Genomic DNA, 17448 nt, shown 5'->3' with positions numbered 1-17448 from the left:
ACAAATTATTACAATGCCAATGTAGAAATTCACTAGCTCAGGGGCAACTTGCTGTAATAAACTCACCCAACTATGTAGATAGATCCTATTTTAAAAAATATGTTTTACATGGACAAAAAAATGAAATCATGTGCTAGACAACAGGTATTCATAAACTTATCTAAATCGGTAAGTTGGTAAACCAAAACCAGGATTGTTCTGCTAAAAAACATAAGGTTCCCACTGAAAAAGCTGAAGATTTTTTAATAAAGCATTTCTCAGTGGAGATATTTGTGCTTTCTTGGTGATTTATTTTTAAACTTTCAGTTAAAAGGGCAAACCAGGTGTCGTCAATAGAACTAGATACAATTGCAGCTTAATTGAATTAGGGATCACGCTTGATATATGCCATGTTTAGATGTCTACCGTACAAAACTTGGTTTTGAGGAGTTTAGTGTTTCAGAAAGAGTGGACACCAAAATGCCCTTTCTGCTAATTTAGTCACTTTGAACTCAATGGGGCTTCCTTCTCAGTTGACATGTACAGGCTTGCGCTGTTAGTTCTCTATTCAGGCAACTATCTTTGCAGTTTTGTAGTAATTCAAGGACACCATTTTATTTCCCACTGGAAAATTCAATATTGCAATGAGACTTGCCTATGAATGTTTACTTGGGTCTAAGTTCCACCGCATAGGCATATTCCCAGATAGGTGTGCGCAGGATTTCAGTCTGAATTGCTTTAAGGTTCTTAGAATAAGCTTTTTGAAATAAATCAGACATTGCTCTGTTAGCAGTTTGGCTTTATTCATATAACACCCAGCTTTACTTGACAGTTTGATCCTGTGGATGTTTGGAAATACATGCCGCTGGGTTAAGTAGGGTTTAATCCCATGAAAGGTAGTGTAGGATTGCAGCCTACAATGCCATAATTAAATATCAAATAATAAAATCTGTGTTAAGGCAGCCTGCTCTGCCAAGGACAGCTTGCAGGAGTCGCCATACTTGCTGTTGGACCTTGTGTGAAATATATTTCGGAGCCCCCTCTCAATTTTAGGGGGCTATACACCAGTGTCTAATTACATACCTTCTGGTTGGAGATAAAACATTATTATGAGAGGAAGAAATGTAATTAAATATGAAGAACACAACTTCAGAATCTATAGGAAGAATAGATGCATTTTATACCTAATAGTAATCAACATGGCAAAGTTATTATTAGAGAGAGAAATGAAAACAAACCCAAATTATTGTATAAACACAGCATATGACTAAATTATAATTTATGATAATTTAAACATATCTATGCATTTGGTGGGCCCCTGGAAGCTTTGGGCATTTGTGTTCTACATACCCTGCATAATATGCATAAGAACATAATATGAGTTTGCTGGATCAGGCCATTGTTGCATCCAGTCCAGCATCCTGTTCTCACAGTGGCTGACCATATGCCCACCAGAAGACCACATTATATGTCTGCCACTGACACTGCATGTGGGAATGGGATTCTTCATACATCTGGATCAGATCGCATGTGGGTAATATCAATGCACCATAATTCGAGAGGCTACATGTGGAGAATCCTTAGCAGGGGTATACCTAGTGATTGGCTAGGTTGGTCCCTGCCAAGGGCCCAGGCAGAGGTAGAGGAAGCCGCTCAGGCACCTGGGGTGGCACGCCCAGGGGAGGGGCAAGGGCGGGGTGAGCCACCCATAGGGGTGGGCACACTGCGGGGCCTCCGGAGTCTGCCTGCCTCCTCCCACACAACCACCCTACAGCTGGGGGGAGGCAGTGGGTGGACCATTTGGGCAGCACGGAGCTTGCGCGCGCCCAAGCCACTGCGTCTCTTCCAGGACAGACTCATGGCTTGGGCACACTGCAGGCACTGTGGTGAGTGCTGCCTGGCATTTTGTCACCCCCCCTCTGTGGTGACACCCGGGGTGGACCGCACCCACTGCACCTCCCTTCCTCTGCCCCTGGGCCCAGGCCCAGGTTGATTGTAGAGAAATCTAACCTCTCCACTCTGACTAGGAGCCTGTCTGCCCTGTCCGATCCTAGGCTCTTCCTTCTGCTCTCAGCACTGGCCTCCTCTGGGATGGGAAGCTTATTGTACATAGCACCATAGGATATATGCAGGTGAATTAGGGCCAAGAGTTAAGTGCATTATATAATTCCTAATACAAAAGAAAAATCCAAGCATACTCTGCACAAGGAATGTAAACTTGTCAAATACACAGGAATAGGGACCTTTCAAGAGACAGGAAGGTTATTACGCCATTGCATAAGTTTTCTTCAAGTTAAGGTAAAGGTAAAGGTACCCCTGCCCGTACGGGCCAGTCTTGACAGACTCTAGGGTTGTGCGCCCATCTCACTCAAGAGGCCGGGGGCCAGCGCTGTCCGGAGACACTTCCGGGTCACGTGGCCAGCGTGACATTGCTGCTCTGGCGAGCCAGCGCAGCACACGGAAACGCCGTTTACCTTCCCGCTAGTAAGCGGTCCCTATTTATCTACTTGCACTTGATGTGCTTTCGAACTGCTAGGTTGGCAGGCACTGGGACCGAACAACGGGAGCGCACCCCGCCGCGGGGATTCGAACCGCTGACCTTTCGATCGGCAAGCCCTAGGCGCTGAGGCTTTTACCCACAGTGCCACCCGAGTCCCTAAAGGTTTCTTCAAGTTACAGACCACTAATAATGCAATATACCTGTGTACAAGAAACCTATGCAAGAGATCCATGCCTCAGTACTTTATTATGCAGCAATTCAAAATAGATAAATGGCAAAATAATTGTGTTGGTCTTTAAGATGCCACAAGAATATGTTGTATTTGGTGCAGCAGAATAACATAGCTAATTGGCTACCGCTTTGTGAGACGTATTTGAGTGATAGGTGCAGCCTTTGAGCCTAGTTGAAGTTCCATTCCAGCAGGACATTCTCCCCTTCCCCCTCACTCAAGCTTTTTTTTTTTTGGTCTAAATTTTATAAGAAGCTATTTATTTATGTTGGCAATGGTGACTGGAGTTCATGTTGTCATACAGCATCAGCTTACTCTCTGGGTCAACCTGTTGAAAATCTATGGGGAATTACAGCTTGTTCAATAGAAAACCACAGAAATGAATGAGCAGACTAAAGGCTTAACTCATAAGCACCACAAGCACTTGCTAGGAATAACCAAGGAAGTAATTTTCAATGAGTTAAATGAGATTTTCATAGGTCTAACCCTTCAGGGACAGTACAGATCAATAATTCCTTATGAGAGGCCCTTACAATAGTCCCCCACCCACCCAACCAATGTAGTGGAGCTCAATATCAGGGCCTAAGACTACCTTCATAACAGTCTAAAACATTCATACACAAAGACAGTTAGCACATTTTGAGCTGGCAGCCCTCTTGGCAGTTTCTGAGCTTCATCTTTCCCGCATTCAGAGGAGTGGTTTAAAAAGGGGGGACACAGCAGCAACTGGCAATAATGTCAAATGCTGTTATTAAGACAGCACTGAGATTTTGACGTGACCCAGTGCATATGACTTTTAGTCTTCAGTGCTGATGAGAGAAGGCACTGTTATGGGGAATTTGTATAAAATGTTTTTCATGCATTAAATACGCAGTTCCTACCTTGGCTACTGTTACTGATCTAGTCTAAAAACTCTGGTCAAAAAAACAACACCTCGCATCACCTCGCATCACCAGCAGCCAATTATGTGGACCAGATAGGGAAGCAGCACGATGCTGTCATGACATGAATAAGTTTTGCCACATGTTATGAAGGAGGGAAGCTAGGAATAGAGCTGTCGTTGTGAGTGGCAGCCTTGTTTTATCATATCACGTAGTTCTCTAATTTTTATGAATTTATTCTAAATTAACTGGATGCTTTATAGGAAAGTCAGTTGTGTTGTAGTGCTTAGCATGTTGGACTAGCACCTGGAAACTGGGGTTAGTATCTCCATTGGTGACCTTAGACCACTCACTACCTCACTGGGTTGTTCTGGAGATTAAATGAGGGGAGGACCATCTACAGCACCTTGAATTCCTTGGAGCAAAAGGTGGGTTATGAGTGGGGGGAAATAAACAATCTGATAATAGTCAATCACCAATTGTTGTCCAAGAGAACTTCAGTTTGAAATTCTGACTATCCAAACAAATACTATTCTTGATATACAAAAGTCAGAATGTCTAATTTCATCTGGGGGGGGGGGGAGTACTTTTGTTTTCATTAGTACCAGCAATAATCATTCTCGTTTTATCTACCTGAAGGTGGCTTTCTACAGCTGCCTCACATGAAATGAGTTATTGGAAGATTACATATTGTTTGATAATGCAGATCAGCACAGGTTTGGCAAACCTCAAAAATAAAGTATGCCCAGCTTTAAATGGATGTTTTCAAAATGAACTTCTGTAATTTCAGTTTGGATCCACTCTGAGGGGTTATGCAGATGACCTTTTCACACTGTAAACATGTATTATTTTTACTTGGGATCTACACATCTGTACAAGGAATGATTTTTATTGCAGCCATTTAAAACAGAGAAGTTGCAATGCCAAAAATACTTCCTTTTCTCCCATCAATGTCCCACCACTGTGCAAACCTTCGTCTTTCAAAAAATTATCTTTTTGAGTCCTGTGTACACCACTTTACTTCTTTGATTTGTGTTTTAAAGCAGCAAATAGGTTTCTAACCACAGCAAGGCTATCTCTTGCTCATCCCTGTAAGGGAATAGAATATTACATTGATATGGAGCAGTACTAGTATATAGCACTACTGAGAACATCTCAATTTTTTGGCCATCTGGGAAGACCCTGTATTGCCTATTGAGGATCATTTTACAGTACTAGAAGTTTCAAAATGTGCCTAAGGCACTGAGAGAGCGAGCAGTTTTATCAGATGAAAGCCAATAAAGCATAGTAACACACAAGTGAGCACAGCACACTAGAAACCACACAGGGGCTCTTCAGCCATGCAGCAACTTACTGGATGACAAATATCTCCTTGCGTCTAAAGAAAAAGGAGGAATATCTGGAAGCAAAACCCATTCAGAATTAAGTTTTCAAACAGGGACAAGAGTTCTTATTCAGGTAAAAGGTTGCATATATTAATTGATGTGCAGACTTTGAGCAAAGTGCAAAGCTTTAAATACAAAACCTATGAAACTTTCATGCTTTTCTCCTGAAGTAAACTACTAAACACAGAAAAAAATAAATGCCCAGAAGCAGACAGTATAAGTCAACAGCTGTAACTCTGCCAGCCACCTTCAGTTTGCGGCAGTGAAATTTTTGAGCAAAGTAATGCAAGCCACCCATCTTCAGGCTACATTATATGTTATATTGAACTGTGAATGCACAAGAGTTGAGGACAGGGTAGACTTCCTTGTATCCTGTAGACATGATTGCTGCCACCAACGTGAGCAAATACTTTGCCAAGTTAGGTGAGCTCCAGAACTTGGGACACTAGGGACTTTTTACAAGCGTGAGTTGAAGTACATTTTGTTCACTGTTCTATCCGTAAACTTGCACAAGTCAAAATAGGTGGAGGGTCCAGCACACTGTGCTACCTTTCATGCGAGTTTGGCTCACAAAGACTCTGGACTAGTCTCTCCTGAAGACAGGACAATAAGGGCTGAACTATATGGGAGGTTAACTGTGCAGTTCTGGCCTTGAGTGCAGGTCACCCTCCACCTCCACACTCAAAAACTGCCAGTGTGTGAGAAACGAGAACTGGGACCTTAGAATGGGGGTAGAGGAGCTTTACTTGCCATCCCGGCTGAGGTCCAACCTGGATAGTCCCCTTTCTCTCCTGCAATTTGCATTGAAAAAACATCTGATTGAAATCAGAGGGACCTTTTTTTTGCAATGCAGATTGTTGGAATGAGCCCTCAGATCCAAATCGAGAGTGGGCAAATCGTTAAAACACCCCCTCCACTGCACCTCTCATGCTACGATTCCAGTGCAGGTTAGAAATCCAACGCTGGCCATTTGTTGGGGGAAATCCCTGCAAAGAAGTGCAAAAGTACCCACATACGATCACGTGTAATTTGGCCCAAAAGTATTTTGCAATTTGATCCAAAACCAATTCATGGTGAAGCATTTCTATTTAACTTGTTTAGTGTCACTAAACCCAGTGGAACTAATTCAGCATACATTCAGATTCTCAGGCAAAGATTCCTTTTTAGGTGGCACATTTTGATGTGTTACCTTAAGAACCCACACTCATGTTTTCCAATACACATTTTCTTGCATTTTATTACTTTTAACTCAATATGCTGAGTCTGTTCTGGGGCCATTTTGTGCTTTATATATACCCGCATATTAGTTTTTGGGCGCTGGCTACTATATCTTTGCATTATAGTCTTCGGGTAACTTAAATGTCACTACGCCAGCCAAAACACCTGAATTTTGCTTGGTTGCTTGTCTCAAGTTTGTCTTTTTTCTTTTTTGTATTGTCTTATTTTGCTATGGCAGTTTGCTAATGCAATAAAGGTTTGAGATGAGCATTGTATCAAGGACCATGCACAAGCAAATGTAAAAAGAAAAAAGAAGTAGCCTTTTGGATATGGCATCTATAATGGCTGTGAGCTGTAGACTGGGATGTAATACCTTAATATGAACAATGTTTATGTTGTGTGTTGTATCTTTGAACTGCAGTCTGCTCTTCTTCCAGGGAGCTCAGAGGGCTATACAGTGGTGCCTCGCAAGACGAAATTAATCCGTTCCGCGAGTCTCTTCGTCTTGCGGTTTTTTTGTCTTGCGAAGCACGGCTATTAGCGGCTTAGCGGCTATTAGCGGCTTAGCGGCTATTAACGGCTTAGCGGCTTTAAGAAAAAGGAAACAAACTCGCAAGAACTTGCAAGACCATAGGGAAATTCGTCTTGCGGAACGACTCAAAAAACGGAAAACCCTTTCGTCTAGCGAGTTTTTCGTCTTGCGAGGCATTCGTCTTGCGGGGCACCACTGTACATTTTCACCTTCCCTATTTTATTCTAAAACAATCCTGAGAGGTATATTAGACTGGCCCAAAGTCATTCAGTGAACTTTGTAGCTGAGCAGGGATTTTAACCCAGGATTGAATGATCAGTCCAGCACAACAAACTGGCTTTAGTGCTGACAGATTTTTGAAAGCTGGTCACGTAGCGTAGGGTGACATGTTATCAAATGACTCTGAGTCAAAGTGAACAATCAGCAATATGCTCCCACCGTATTAAGAGTGACTGCATATTAAGTCTTCAATAAAACACTTAATGTCAAAACTACTCAGAGAGATTACATTTGTAATGATAAAAATAAACAAACAAGGAGCAAATGTTCTTGGCAGAATTATAGAACGGTTTGCATTTTGGTCTTGTTCCAAAGTGGGGAAGAAAAAGTGATTTTCTGAATTCCTGAGAGAAGTGTCTGGAGGTCACCCTTTGAAAAAGGATCTTTGTGACCTGTGTAAATAAGAACACCACAAAACACTTCCAAACAAGTAAAAGGTCACAATGGGGTCATGACTGCAGACCCCCAGAACTACTGTTTTGCCTACGGAGTACGCCTACCGTGTAAATCTCTCATCCTTCATTTCCAGGTCTGCCACTGTGATCAACTGATCTAGTTTGAATTTGGTGTCAATAATTTCTGCATCCCGTGGAGAGTATGTGCCTCCTTCTTTTTGCTTTTGTCGAATTCTACGACAAAAACCATAGGAGAATGAATGAGAAAGAACATTCAGTATTATTCCAAATTCACTGGACCTTTAATAAAGTATGTATTTATGCTTTCAAAGTGCTAGTAGTATGAAAACGAGAAGTTAAAAAGTCACAATCTGCAAATGCCAGTAATTGTTATCTATTTCTTAGCATTGCTGTTGTGATTTATTACAGCATATTTCCTAGCATTTTTGCATATCATATCAAATTAAAATAGAAAAACTGAGATTTCTATTTTTCTGTGTAACCCAGGAAATTGGACTTTTAATCAAATTTAGCAGCATGATGACAAATTAAATATATTACCCACACACCCCAAAACATTACTTTACAAAAATTAAAAACACATATCTTATATAAGATATTATATAATTATAAAAAACACCCATCTTATAATTCTTGGTTGCTGCTGCTACACAATCAGCTTCCTTGCTTGTAACAGTTCTATTGATTTCTTCTAATATTGACTCTCCTGTGTCATAGACCAGAATTGAGTAGAGGTCAACAGCAGTGACCACAATTCTGTTCAAGCTGATTTCTACAGATTGAATTCAGTAAATAATGAGGAAGGACCCTTTATTTTTCCAGTTCCTAACACAATTTCTACACTTCATAGAATCATAGAACTGTAGTGTTAGAAAGGACCCTGAGGATCATCTGGTCCAATTCCCTGCAATGCAGGAATATGCAGCTGTCCCATATGGGGATCAAACCTGTTTGTTTATAAACAAAGAAACAAACGAACAAATAAAAAGAATAAGACATGAGTAAATCCATCTCCAAAGACACAGCAATACATTGCTATACTTCTCTGATGTGTCTTACTCCTGTTTTCCAACATGGGACCCAGTGGGGGGCGGAATTAATTAATTTCAATGAATGAGCAATTTAAATTCAAGGATAATTCAATAGAAACAAGTGAAGATGCACATACCTTGCAAAAGCATAAATTGCAGCCACAAGGAGAATTACAGATAGTATGCACAATGTAACTGCAAGTATTATTTCTACAGCTCTTTCAGAAAGCCCATCACCTGTAATATAAAGGAAGCCCAATGGTAATTGAAACATTAAAGACAGACTATGATGGCAATAGGGGATGCGGGTGGCGCTGTGGGTAAAAGCCTCAGCGCCTAGGGCTTGCCGATCGAAAGGTCGGCGGTTCGAATCCCCGCGGCAGGGTGCGCTCCCATTGCTCGGTCCCAGCGCCTGCCAACCTAGCAGTTCGAAAGCACCTCTGGGTGCAAGTAGATAAATAGGGACCGCTTACTGGTGGGAAGGTAAACGGCGTTTCCGTGTGCGGCTCTGGCTCACCAGATGCAGCGATGTCACGCTGGCCACGTGACCTGGAAGTGTCTCCGGACAGCGCTGGCCCCCGGCCTCTTGAGTGAGATGGGCGCACAACCCTAGAGTCTGTCAAGACTGGCCCATACGGGCAGGGGTACCTTTACCTTTACCTATGATGGCAATACATGGTTTAGTTTTGTAAACACGTTTTATGCAAAGTGCTTATGCTAAATTTGCCTAAGCACACACCATCACAGATTTTAGCAGAGTCCAAAATGTTTTTATTTTAAGGATTGTCTACTGTCAATGTGATCACCACAGTTTTCCTAATGCAATTATAATGATCTCAGTAGGCTTGTGCTGTGCAGAAGTCTCAGGGTAGCTTATGGACAAACAAAAAATGGAAACGCCCAAATGCCCACGTATTCATACCTTTCAAATTAATATCATGAGTTGCTGCATGCTTGTAGCTCCTCATAGGAAGCTGAGACAGGGCACTAGTATGACCATATAACTGGGGAGGTTGCATAGTCCCAGTCTAAGCAAGACAGCAGTTAGTGGTGCTGCCGCAGATGCACAAGGACTTTTTGCCTTTGCTGTTATGAGCCACAGTTTCATCCTACAAAAGGTTTCTACAGCTCTGGTGGCAGACAGATGGGCAAAGACCATTCTGAGACACTCTAGGGGCTGTTTGAGCACTTCTGAACATAACAAAACGGCGGCATTACCTGCAAGTGACCCTGGGTGGGACCTTGCATGTTCAGCTGTCAAGCACCCCTTGCAACATCTGCTGTGAAAATCAATACAATTCTGCACCTTGATTTTTCTGTAGTGTGCATGCAAATGACATTCCCATACCAACTGGGACATGGCCACAGGTTTAGCATGGCTGTTGTTTTTGCACAAGTCGTACAGAAAACTTGGTGATGCTACAGTAAGAAAGTATAGTGACTTCTCTTTACCTAAAGTTTTGATGGGATCAGAGTAGTCTGAATCTGTAAATTGTCCTTTTATATTTGTAGCTCTGAACTTAAATCTGCAAGAGAAATATAAATAAGTTAGAGAACAGGAACTACCATGGACAAACCAGTGATTAATCTCACACAAAATTTATACTGTATCTAGAAGCACCCAGAACAAATTCCAAGGCAAAATGAATCAAAGTCATTTAAGACTTACAAGTTGCAGGTTTGGGGATATTTATTTATAGGTGTATGCTGCTTTTCCCAGACTGGTCTGCAATTAATATCCTTAATATTATGTGTTCCTTGACTGAATGGAGGAAGCCAGCAGAGGGGCATACATAGGGCTCCCATTCCCCATAATAGCTGATTTGTTATGTAGGTCTCAATCATACCCTTCTAAAAAGATATGGAATGCAGGTCACACATACTTGCAAGAGTGGGGTCTAAGATCCATTTGTGTTATCTTCTTAAAGGAGGAGGTCAGTTAATACTTGGATTAGGAGAAATTTTGCTCTGAGATAAGATCTCTGTTGTCTGCCTGTCTCTGTTTCAGCACAAAAATGTCTCCAATAACTTACAGAAAGTGTTCCATGTCTGGATGCTTGAGGTACATTTTACACATAACGCTAAGTCAAATGATAGTTAACCAATAGTTTGTTTTGCTTAGAGTTTCATCCGAACCTAGGCAAACCTACTAGCTTGCTACCTGCCCATCCCATGTACTGGTAAACAAATAAAAAGCACTGCAAGGCCCCCATGCTCTAGACATTTTCATAGTTCACAGAAAAGGGATGGCAGGTTTCAAAAACAGATAACTTTCTAATTTTGTTGCAGCTAATATTTGTTGCAGCTAATATTGCCACTTTTTAAATGGGCCTTAAAAGAGTGGCCCATGTCTTTGTCCTAATATTCTGCTATTTGCTTATTATCCATTATGCGGATAGAAAAATTGAGTAATATACTTACAAGTACTGTCTCCTGGGCTTCAGTGGGCCATTACAGATTTTTTCTTCACTGCCTGGTATCATACATGTACTATCAGCCCCAATTACATATACATCATCTTTGCTGCTCAGCCCTTCATTTCCTTCTGCACATGGTGGGTTTGGAAAGCCCTCATTTACAAAATACGGTCTTGGTTTTCTGAAGTAAGCATCATACCACTTGGTTACATTGCCATCATGCTGAGCTAAAGTCAGAAAAAAATAATGATATTTTATATTCTGAATACATCACAAAATAAAATTGGTATCTGAAGAAGTAGTATCTGAAGAAGTGTGCATGCACACAAAAGCTCATACCAATAACAAACTTAGTTGGTATCTAAGGTGCTACTGGAAGGATTTTTTTTATTTTGTTTTGACTACAGAAGACCAACACGGCTACCTACCTGTAACTATAATAAAATTAGATAGTCAAATAATTCTGTGAACGTATTCTATGGAATAGAAAAAGATACAGAACTGTGTAACTGCACTTATCTTCCTATGGTAGAAAGTACATCTTCTGTCTATAAAATCTGTAGGATAGGGTGAATGAATACAATTCATTTTAAAATGTAAAGTACAAAGTAATGTTGAAACATGGCTTCAACAATGTAAAGAAACTGACAGAATTCTATCAAGTTCTATCCTGGGCAGCAATGGAGAGGCCCAGAACCCATGAAGACTAGGAAGATTGCTCTTTCCCCTGACACCCCCTGTCCCTGGTCCCTGGCTCCCTCCTCTCATTCCTGTATTCAGAGCTCCTGCTTCAAGAATAGGAAGGGGGGATATATAAGGAGCAAGTAATCACATAGGAAATCAGATGGCACCATGATCTGCTGACCTGAGGCATCTTTCTTTCCTTTACATTGAAAGGGCCTCATCAGCACTGTCCTCCAGCCTACGAAACTCCCTCTCTAGGGATGCATAATTGGCCTCATAAGCACCAGCCTTCAAAAAAAGCCCCAGGCGGCCAATTTTTCCCAGTTGGCTTTTAGTTAGGGATGATTTTAAGGTGCCTGCTGTTTTAGAATAGGGGTTTCAGTCCATTAGTTTAAAATTGTCTGACTGTTTTACGCTGGGCTGTAAACTGTTTTAATTTGTTGTTATTGTTCCTTGTTTGTGAAACCTGCGTTTCTGTTTTGTTTTATTTAGCAAGCTGCCTAGAAAGGACCTTGCCCAATAGCAGGGATGTGCAAACTCAGCCCCAGGGGCCAAATGCACACCCCCCCCAGGCCTGTCTCTGGGCCCCTTGGGAATCTCCCCAGACCCAGCTGCATCCTTCACTGGCTGTGCATCATTAACAGCTTGAGTGCTTTTGCCTGGCTGGCATGTGTCCTTGAACTGTGATATTGCCTCTTGCTTGCCTGGATGGAGGATAGAGAGAGATGCACAAAGTTAACATTCACTGCTTTGCTGACTTCTATCCTGCTCCCAGGCATGTAGCTTCTGGTTGACTGCCCAGAGGCAAATGTGGCCCTCAGTTCTATATAGTGGGCTAGAAATCTTGTAAAAAAATTTGTGTGTGTGTGTGTGTGTACACACACACACACACACACACACACACTTTCCAGATTTTGGCACATGAAAAGTCCATAAAACATAGATGAACATAGATTAACGTTTGTCCTGTGCCCAGAAAGCACAGGGCGGAGTGGTTTTTCTTTCCTCGTCCCGCTGCTTTCCCCCAGAATGCACTAAATCGGAGCAAATGTTAATTTGGAGAAAAACCAATTGATGATTGCTCCGATTAAGCAGTAAAGACCAGGTTTCACTGGGAGACAGAGGTGGGGTAAATGCAAATCTGGATGAGCCCAAAGCCTGCACAGTCAAATAAAGCAAAAGTACAGAACAAAAGTAGAAAGAAATGAACATCCCTATCTTTACATTTAAAGGGAAAATATTTCTATACCTCCAGCTTCTGCAACAAGAATTTGTATTTTCTTGATGGGCCCATGGTCATCATTGTAATAGCAAACCGGCATACGAATAGTAATTGTTGTAGCAGTGACGAGCATTCCACTGGTATCATAAACGGGCACGGGCTTCTTACTAGGCCTTGGTGGTTCTGTTTTGAGACAAATATATGTTGTGATGCTGTTCTGTTCAACAGTCTTTTTATATCTACTACTGAGTCAAGTAGTTTTCTACTTAATTAAAATCCCCTTGATGAGGGCTTCCAGATGGGAGCTGAATATTGCAAAGAAGTCATTAAGATATTGTGAACAGGTTGTTAGCAACATTTATTTTTAACTTACTGGGTTTCCTCCAGAATGGGTAAATCTGGATTAAATGGGGGACGACGACACATGCTGGCATTTTAATACTAATAACATTGTGTGAACCATGCAAAAAACTCACATGCATGAGGAGCACTGATCCCATTACAAACACGCAATATTGTTTGAATAGTGCAGTTATATAAACCCATGAACCAAGGCAGCAGACCATTCAGCACTTCACCACAGCAGCCACCAGAATTGCTATTCAAATGGTTCCTCCTTTCATTCCATTTTTTTAGGATGGCAAGGTAAGGGCAATTGCCCCTTGCAGGATTCAAAAAGCGGTTGGAGCTATAGGATAATTATGCTATAAAATCAGAGGTGGACAATTCCCCCCCCCCATTAATGGCCACATCAGTTGAAGGCAATCTCCTGGGGGCCACATGACAGCTTGGTGTAGGCTGGGGAGGTGGTATTAAGCATGGCCAGAGATATCCCACACTCTATAGAATCTCAAGAGATAAAAAAAAAATGGTGTGTCTTATATACATTTCTGAAGGCCTGGGCCACTCCCACTCCCAACATGATTGGCTGTCTAAACTTCCAAGCTGCGAATCATGACACTGAGTTTAAGAGCCAATGGCAGAGGCCCAAATCCTGAAATGTTCTGTGATTGGATATCGTGTATCGAATCAGAACACAGGGGCTCAGAATCCTTAGTCCAGACTTAAGCTCAGGCAAACACAGAGCACTGAATACATAATAGTATGGAGTATTGATATGAGACAGAGAGAGAGAGAGAGAGAGAGAGTGCATATGGGGCTGCAGTAGTGACCGGTGGGGCTGAACATGTGGGGCTCTCCTGTCTTCTGAAAGCAGTACTGCTGCTTACCTCAAATATTTCAGGTCAAATACTTATGGTTTATTTGGACAAAAAATGTGGTACTTTTTTTTAAGCTTTGGTACTTAAATACAAATAAACATATTAAATCCTTCTAGAGCAAACTGAAAAAACCTCTAATGCAAATTGCCCCATTCGAAATCAAAATTTCCCAGAAAACTCACAGCACAATGTTATAGCTAGAAAAGATTAAAATAATGTACATTCCTATACCATTATAATTACTTGGACATGCATCTCGCTGGTTTCAATGGGACATAATTCTTAGTAAAGCTGCTTATGATTGCAGTCTTAATGTAAATGATAAATATGTTGATTTAGCATCATTGCTTCTTTTCCAGAACCTAATATTAATTTGCCTTGGCTACATCACAGGTACTGCTCAAAATTAGTGCAAATAATTAATATAACTCAAGTTAGCATGAGGATGGGAATGGGAAACAGTTGATAACACCACCTAGGACTGTGGCTCCCAACATGCCCCACAAGGGGGCAATTTGATTTTTAAGGGGGGCAATTTCACAATGAGTTATTAACAGTTAATGGCCTTTTAGGCTTCCTCCATGGGAATAGGAGTTAACTTTTTGAATAATAAGAATTAGATGTTACAGGGGGAAGGCATCAGGATTTTAGAGATACTTAGGTGGGGAATGGCAAAAAAAAAAAAAAAAAAAGGTTGGGAACCACTGACCTAGGATGTGCATAAGAGAATGGTTTTGTTTTAAAAAAAAACAAGCTGACTTCACATTTCTTTTGCATTATCTTTATTTTAAAACTATGAAATCATTACATGAACCTACCTTTAATGTCTGTTGTGATTTTAAGTTGGATCTTTGGCCCTGCACCAGCACCATTGATTGCATAAACCTAAATATAAATGTTTAAATTATATATATTTTCCTATATCTCAGTCTGTTTACCTTAATCATAATAGACCTACATTAACTTGGACTTATTTCATGCATGTACACACACGGGGGTGGTGGTGGAGGAGTATTTAAATTCTACTTGAGTAAAGTAAGACTTTGACACTTCACTGAAATCAGTGGGGCTTACTTCTATGGGTACAAGTCAAGATTGGCCCCTATATTATTTTGCTGACTACTATGCATTAATTGCATGTAGTGTGATAGATAGATACACACACACATAATAAACATAATAATTGGAAGTCAAGTCATACATTAATTAATAGCTTTTAAACCACTCCACAGTAAAGTGCTCTGGCTTAACTTTACTACTGATTGTGTTAAAGAAAGAGACACAAAGTTCAACTTACACTGATATTATATGTATGTCCCCCTTTTAGTCCCTCTATCAAAGCAGTGACTGACTTGTTTGTCCTGTCAATAACACTTAAATTATAGATCTGGAAGACAGTTGGGTCATCTTCTTTGTATACCATTGCCTGATATACTTGAATATTTCCACTGTGTTCAGATGGTGATATAAACGTCACTTGAAATTTTGTTACTTCATCAGGTATCTTCTGAAAAGTTATGTTGTTTAGAGGGTCTCTGGGCACTGAAAGAATGTTCAACGATTTATTTTTAAAATTACAATTATATTTATTTATTTTCTATATTTATATTTCAGCCATGTTTGGATCTCAGTTTACCTGTACATCTAAACTCACATGTGATTTTGGACACTTTGGTCTTGCAATTGCTCTTTTTAGGTTTCAGTTAAAAACAAACCACAAGCCTCAGGAGTCTTTGCAAAAAATGCAAATATTAGTATACATCCAGCTTCTAAAACATTGCAGAGGAAAAGATTTAAGCTGCATTCAGATGTGGGGTTTATTGCATTAGTTTTACTGATTATAATGGCAGCTTCTGCCCTGATTTCAAATGTTCCTTTTATACCTTTGGTTTTTTTACGGCAGAGTGGCATTCACAAATCTGAGACCAGTAAAGAACTTCAAGCATCCTTTTCAACTTCAGTGCCCATTAAAGACTATGTGCAGAAACCCAACTCATCATTCCTTTCCCCTGAAATTGCATCCCAAGTGCCTCGCTTACCACTGCTTAGGGCTGTCACTTTTATGAGCAGTGGCTATATGCCTTTAGCAAGGGCACAACAGGAAGAAATTAAGAAGTGAAGCTGTTTCATAGTAGTGGTGGCTGTTCTAGAGTTACTATGGCCGAAAGGAATGGTGGTATTTCCTGATATCATAAACTTCATTTACAACATAGAAAAATTAATTGCTTCACATTTTCTTTTTCCGAAGAGATACTAAGAACAACAACAAAGCAGCAACAGCTCACCTGCTTCAAAAGTGGAAACAATGACTGCAGGGCTAGATTTGCCTTCAATATGTGCAGCATGGATATCTCCAGTAAAAGCAGTGACCACTACAGAATACCTTGTAAATGCCCTTAAACCTGAAACATCAAGGTTTTTGTCCTCATCATTTGTTTTGACGAATGAAGCTTTATAGTCATCAGTATCTACCTATACAAAGCAAAAACAAACAAACCAAAATTAGGGCAATATTTAACAGAAAGGTGTAGCATTATGGCATATAGGCAATACAGTGGTACCTCGGGTTAAGTACTTAATTCGTTCCAGAGGTCCATTTTTAACCTGAAACTGTTCTTAACCTGAAGCACCACTTTAGCTTATGGGGCCTCCTGCTGCTGCTGCGCCGCCGGAGCACGAGGTACAGTGGTACCTCGGGTTACATATGCTTCAGGTTACATACGCTTCAGGTTACAGACTCCAATAACCCAGAAATAGTACCTCAGGTTAAGAACTTTGCTTTAGGATGAGAACAGAAATCGTGCTCCAGCGGTGCGGCAGCAGCAGAAGGCCCCATTAACTAAAGTGGTGCTTCAGGTTAAGAACAGTTTCAGGTTAAGTACGGACCTCTGGAATGAATTAAGTACTTAACCTGAGGTACCACTGTATGTCATGAAATGGAAAGCCAGGTTACCATCTACCTGCTGTTTCTCATTTAAAACTGCAATGAATATATAGCTAGCCTGCATTTGTGGTGTTCTGAACTGGAGAGTCTTGCTTTCCCTTACTCGGGAATCTGTAAGAACACGCTCATGCTGCCCTTTGACGTGGGGTGTATGAAAAGGAACTCTGTCCTACCAAGATTCATAGAGTGCCACCAGTAACTGCAGGTGTTGTTGCAAGAGGGAAACTAGATCATATGCGGAAAACTCAGAAAGCTGTTGTTGTCACTGAGTGTTCCTGAACTGCATAGGATAAACCACCATGTGACTCTACCTCGTGCTTCTGGTTTCAAAACAACAGCACCAGAAGACACAAGCAAATCCCAAGAACTAAGCAGCAGTAGAAAATAGCTCAGCCAACAAATGAGTAAATATAATCTGATATAAAATCCTTTCTTTCTGACTATCCTTCCTCGTGCACCAATTTTGTTTATCTGTGATGCAACAGAAAATAAAACGTATGAATCTCTACAC

The 17448-nt window shown here is 41.0% G+C and overlaps 1 protein-coding gene across 6 annotated transcripts in view; it reads right to left on the bottom strand.

Moving 5' to 3' along the window:
• PTPRQ (protein tyrosine phosphatase receptor type Q) overlaps positions 1–17448 on the bottom strand; it is a 111770-nt gene that overhangs the window by 21101 nt on the left and 73221 nt on the right. For 3 of the 6 annotated variants that reach the window (XM_028745578.2, XM_028745579.2, XM_077934762.1), the window contains 8 exons: positions 16279–16465; positions 15291–15535; positions 14812–14878; positions 12801–12956; positions 10872–11094; positions 9903–9976; positions 8588–8687; positions 7504–7632 (listed from right to left, as the gene is read on the bottom strand). In XM_028745578.2, coding sequence (XP_028601411.2) covers positions 7504–7632; positions 8588–8687; positions 9903–9976; positions 10872–11094; positions 12801–12956; positions 14812–14878; positions 15291–15535; positions 16279–16465 — 1181 coding nt within the window. Of the gene's footprint in view, positions 1–4943; positions 4989–7503; positions 7633–8587; positions 8688–9902; positions 9977–10871; positions 11095–12800; positions 12957–14811; positions 14879–15290; positions 15536–16278; positions 16466–17448 lie in introns of those variants that run through there. The other 3 variants (XM_028745577.2, XM_028745580.2, XM_077934761.1) reach the window with 2 other exon arrangements.

The sequence above is a fragment of the Podarcis muralis genome, chromosome 10 (genome assembly GCF_964188315.1).
Source record: "Podarcis muralis chromosome 10, rPodMur119.hap1.1, whole genome shotgun sequence".
Classification (NCBI taxonomy): Eukaryota; Metazoa; Chordata; class Lepidosauria; order Squamata; family Lacertidae; genus Podarcis; species Podarcis muralis.
This window is presented reverse-complemented; position numbering and strand designations above follow the sequence as displayed.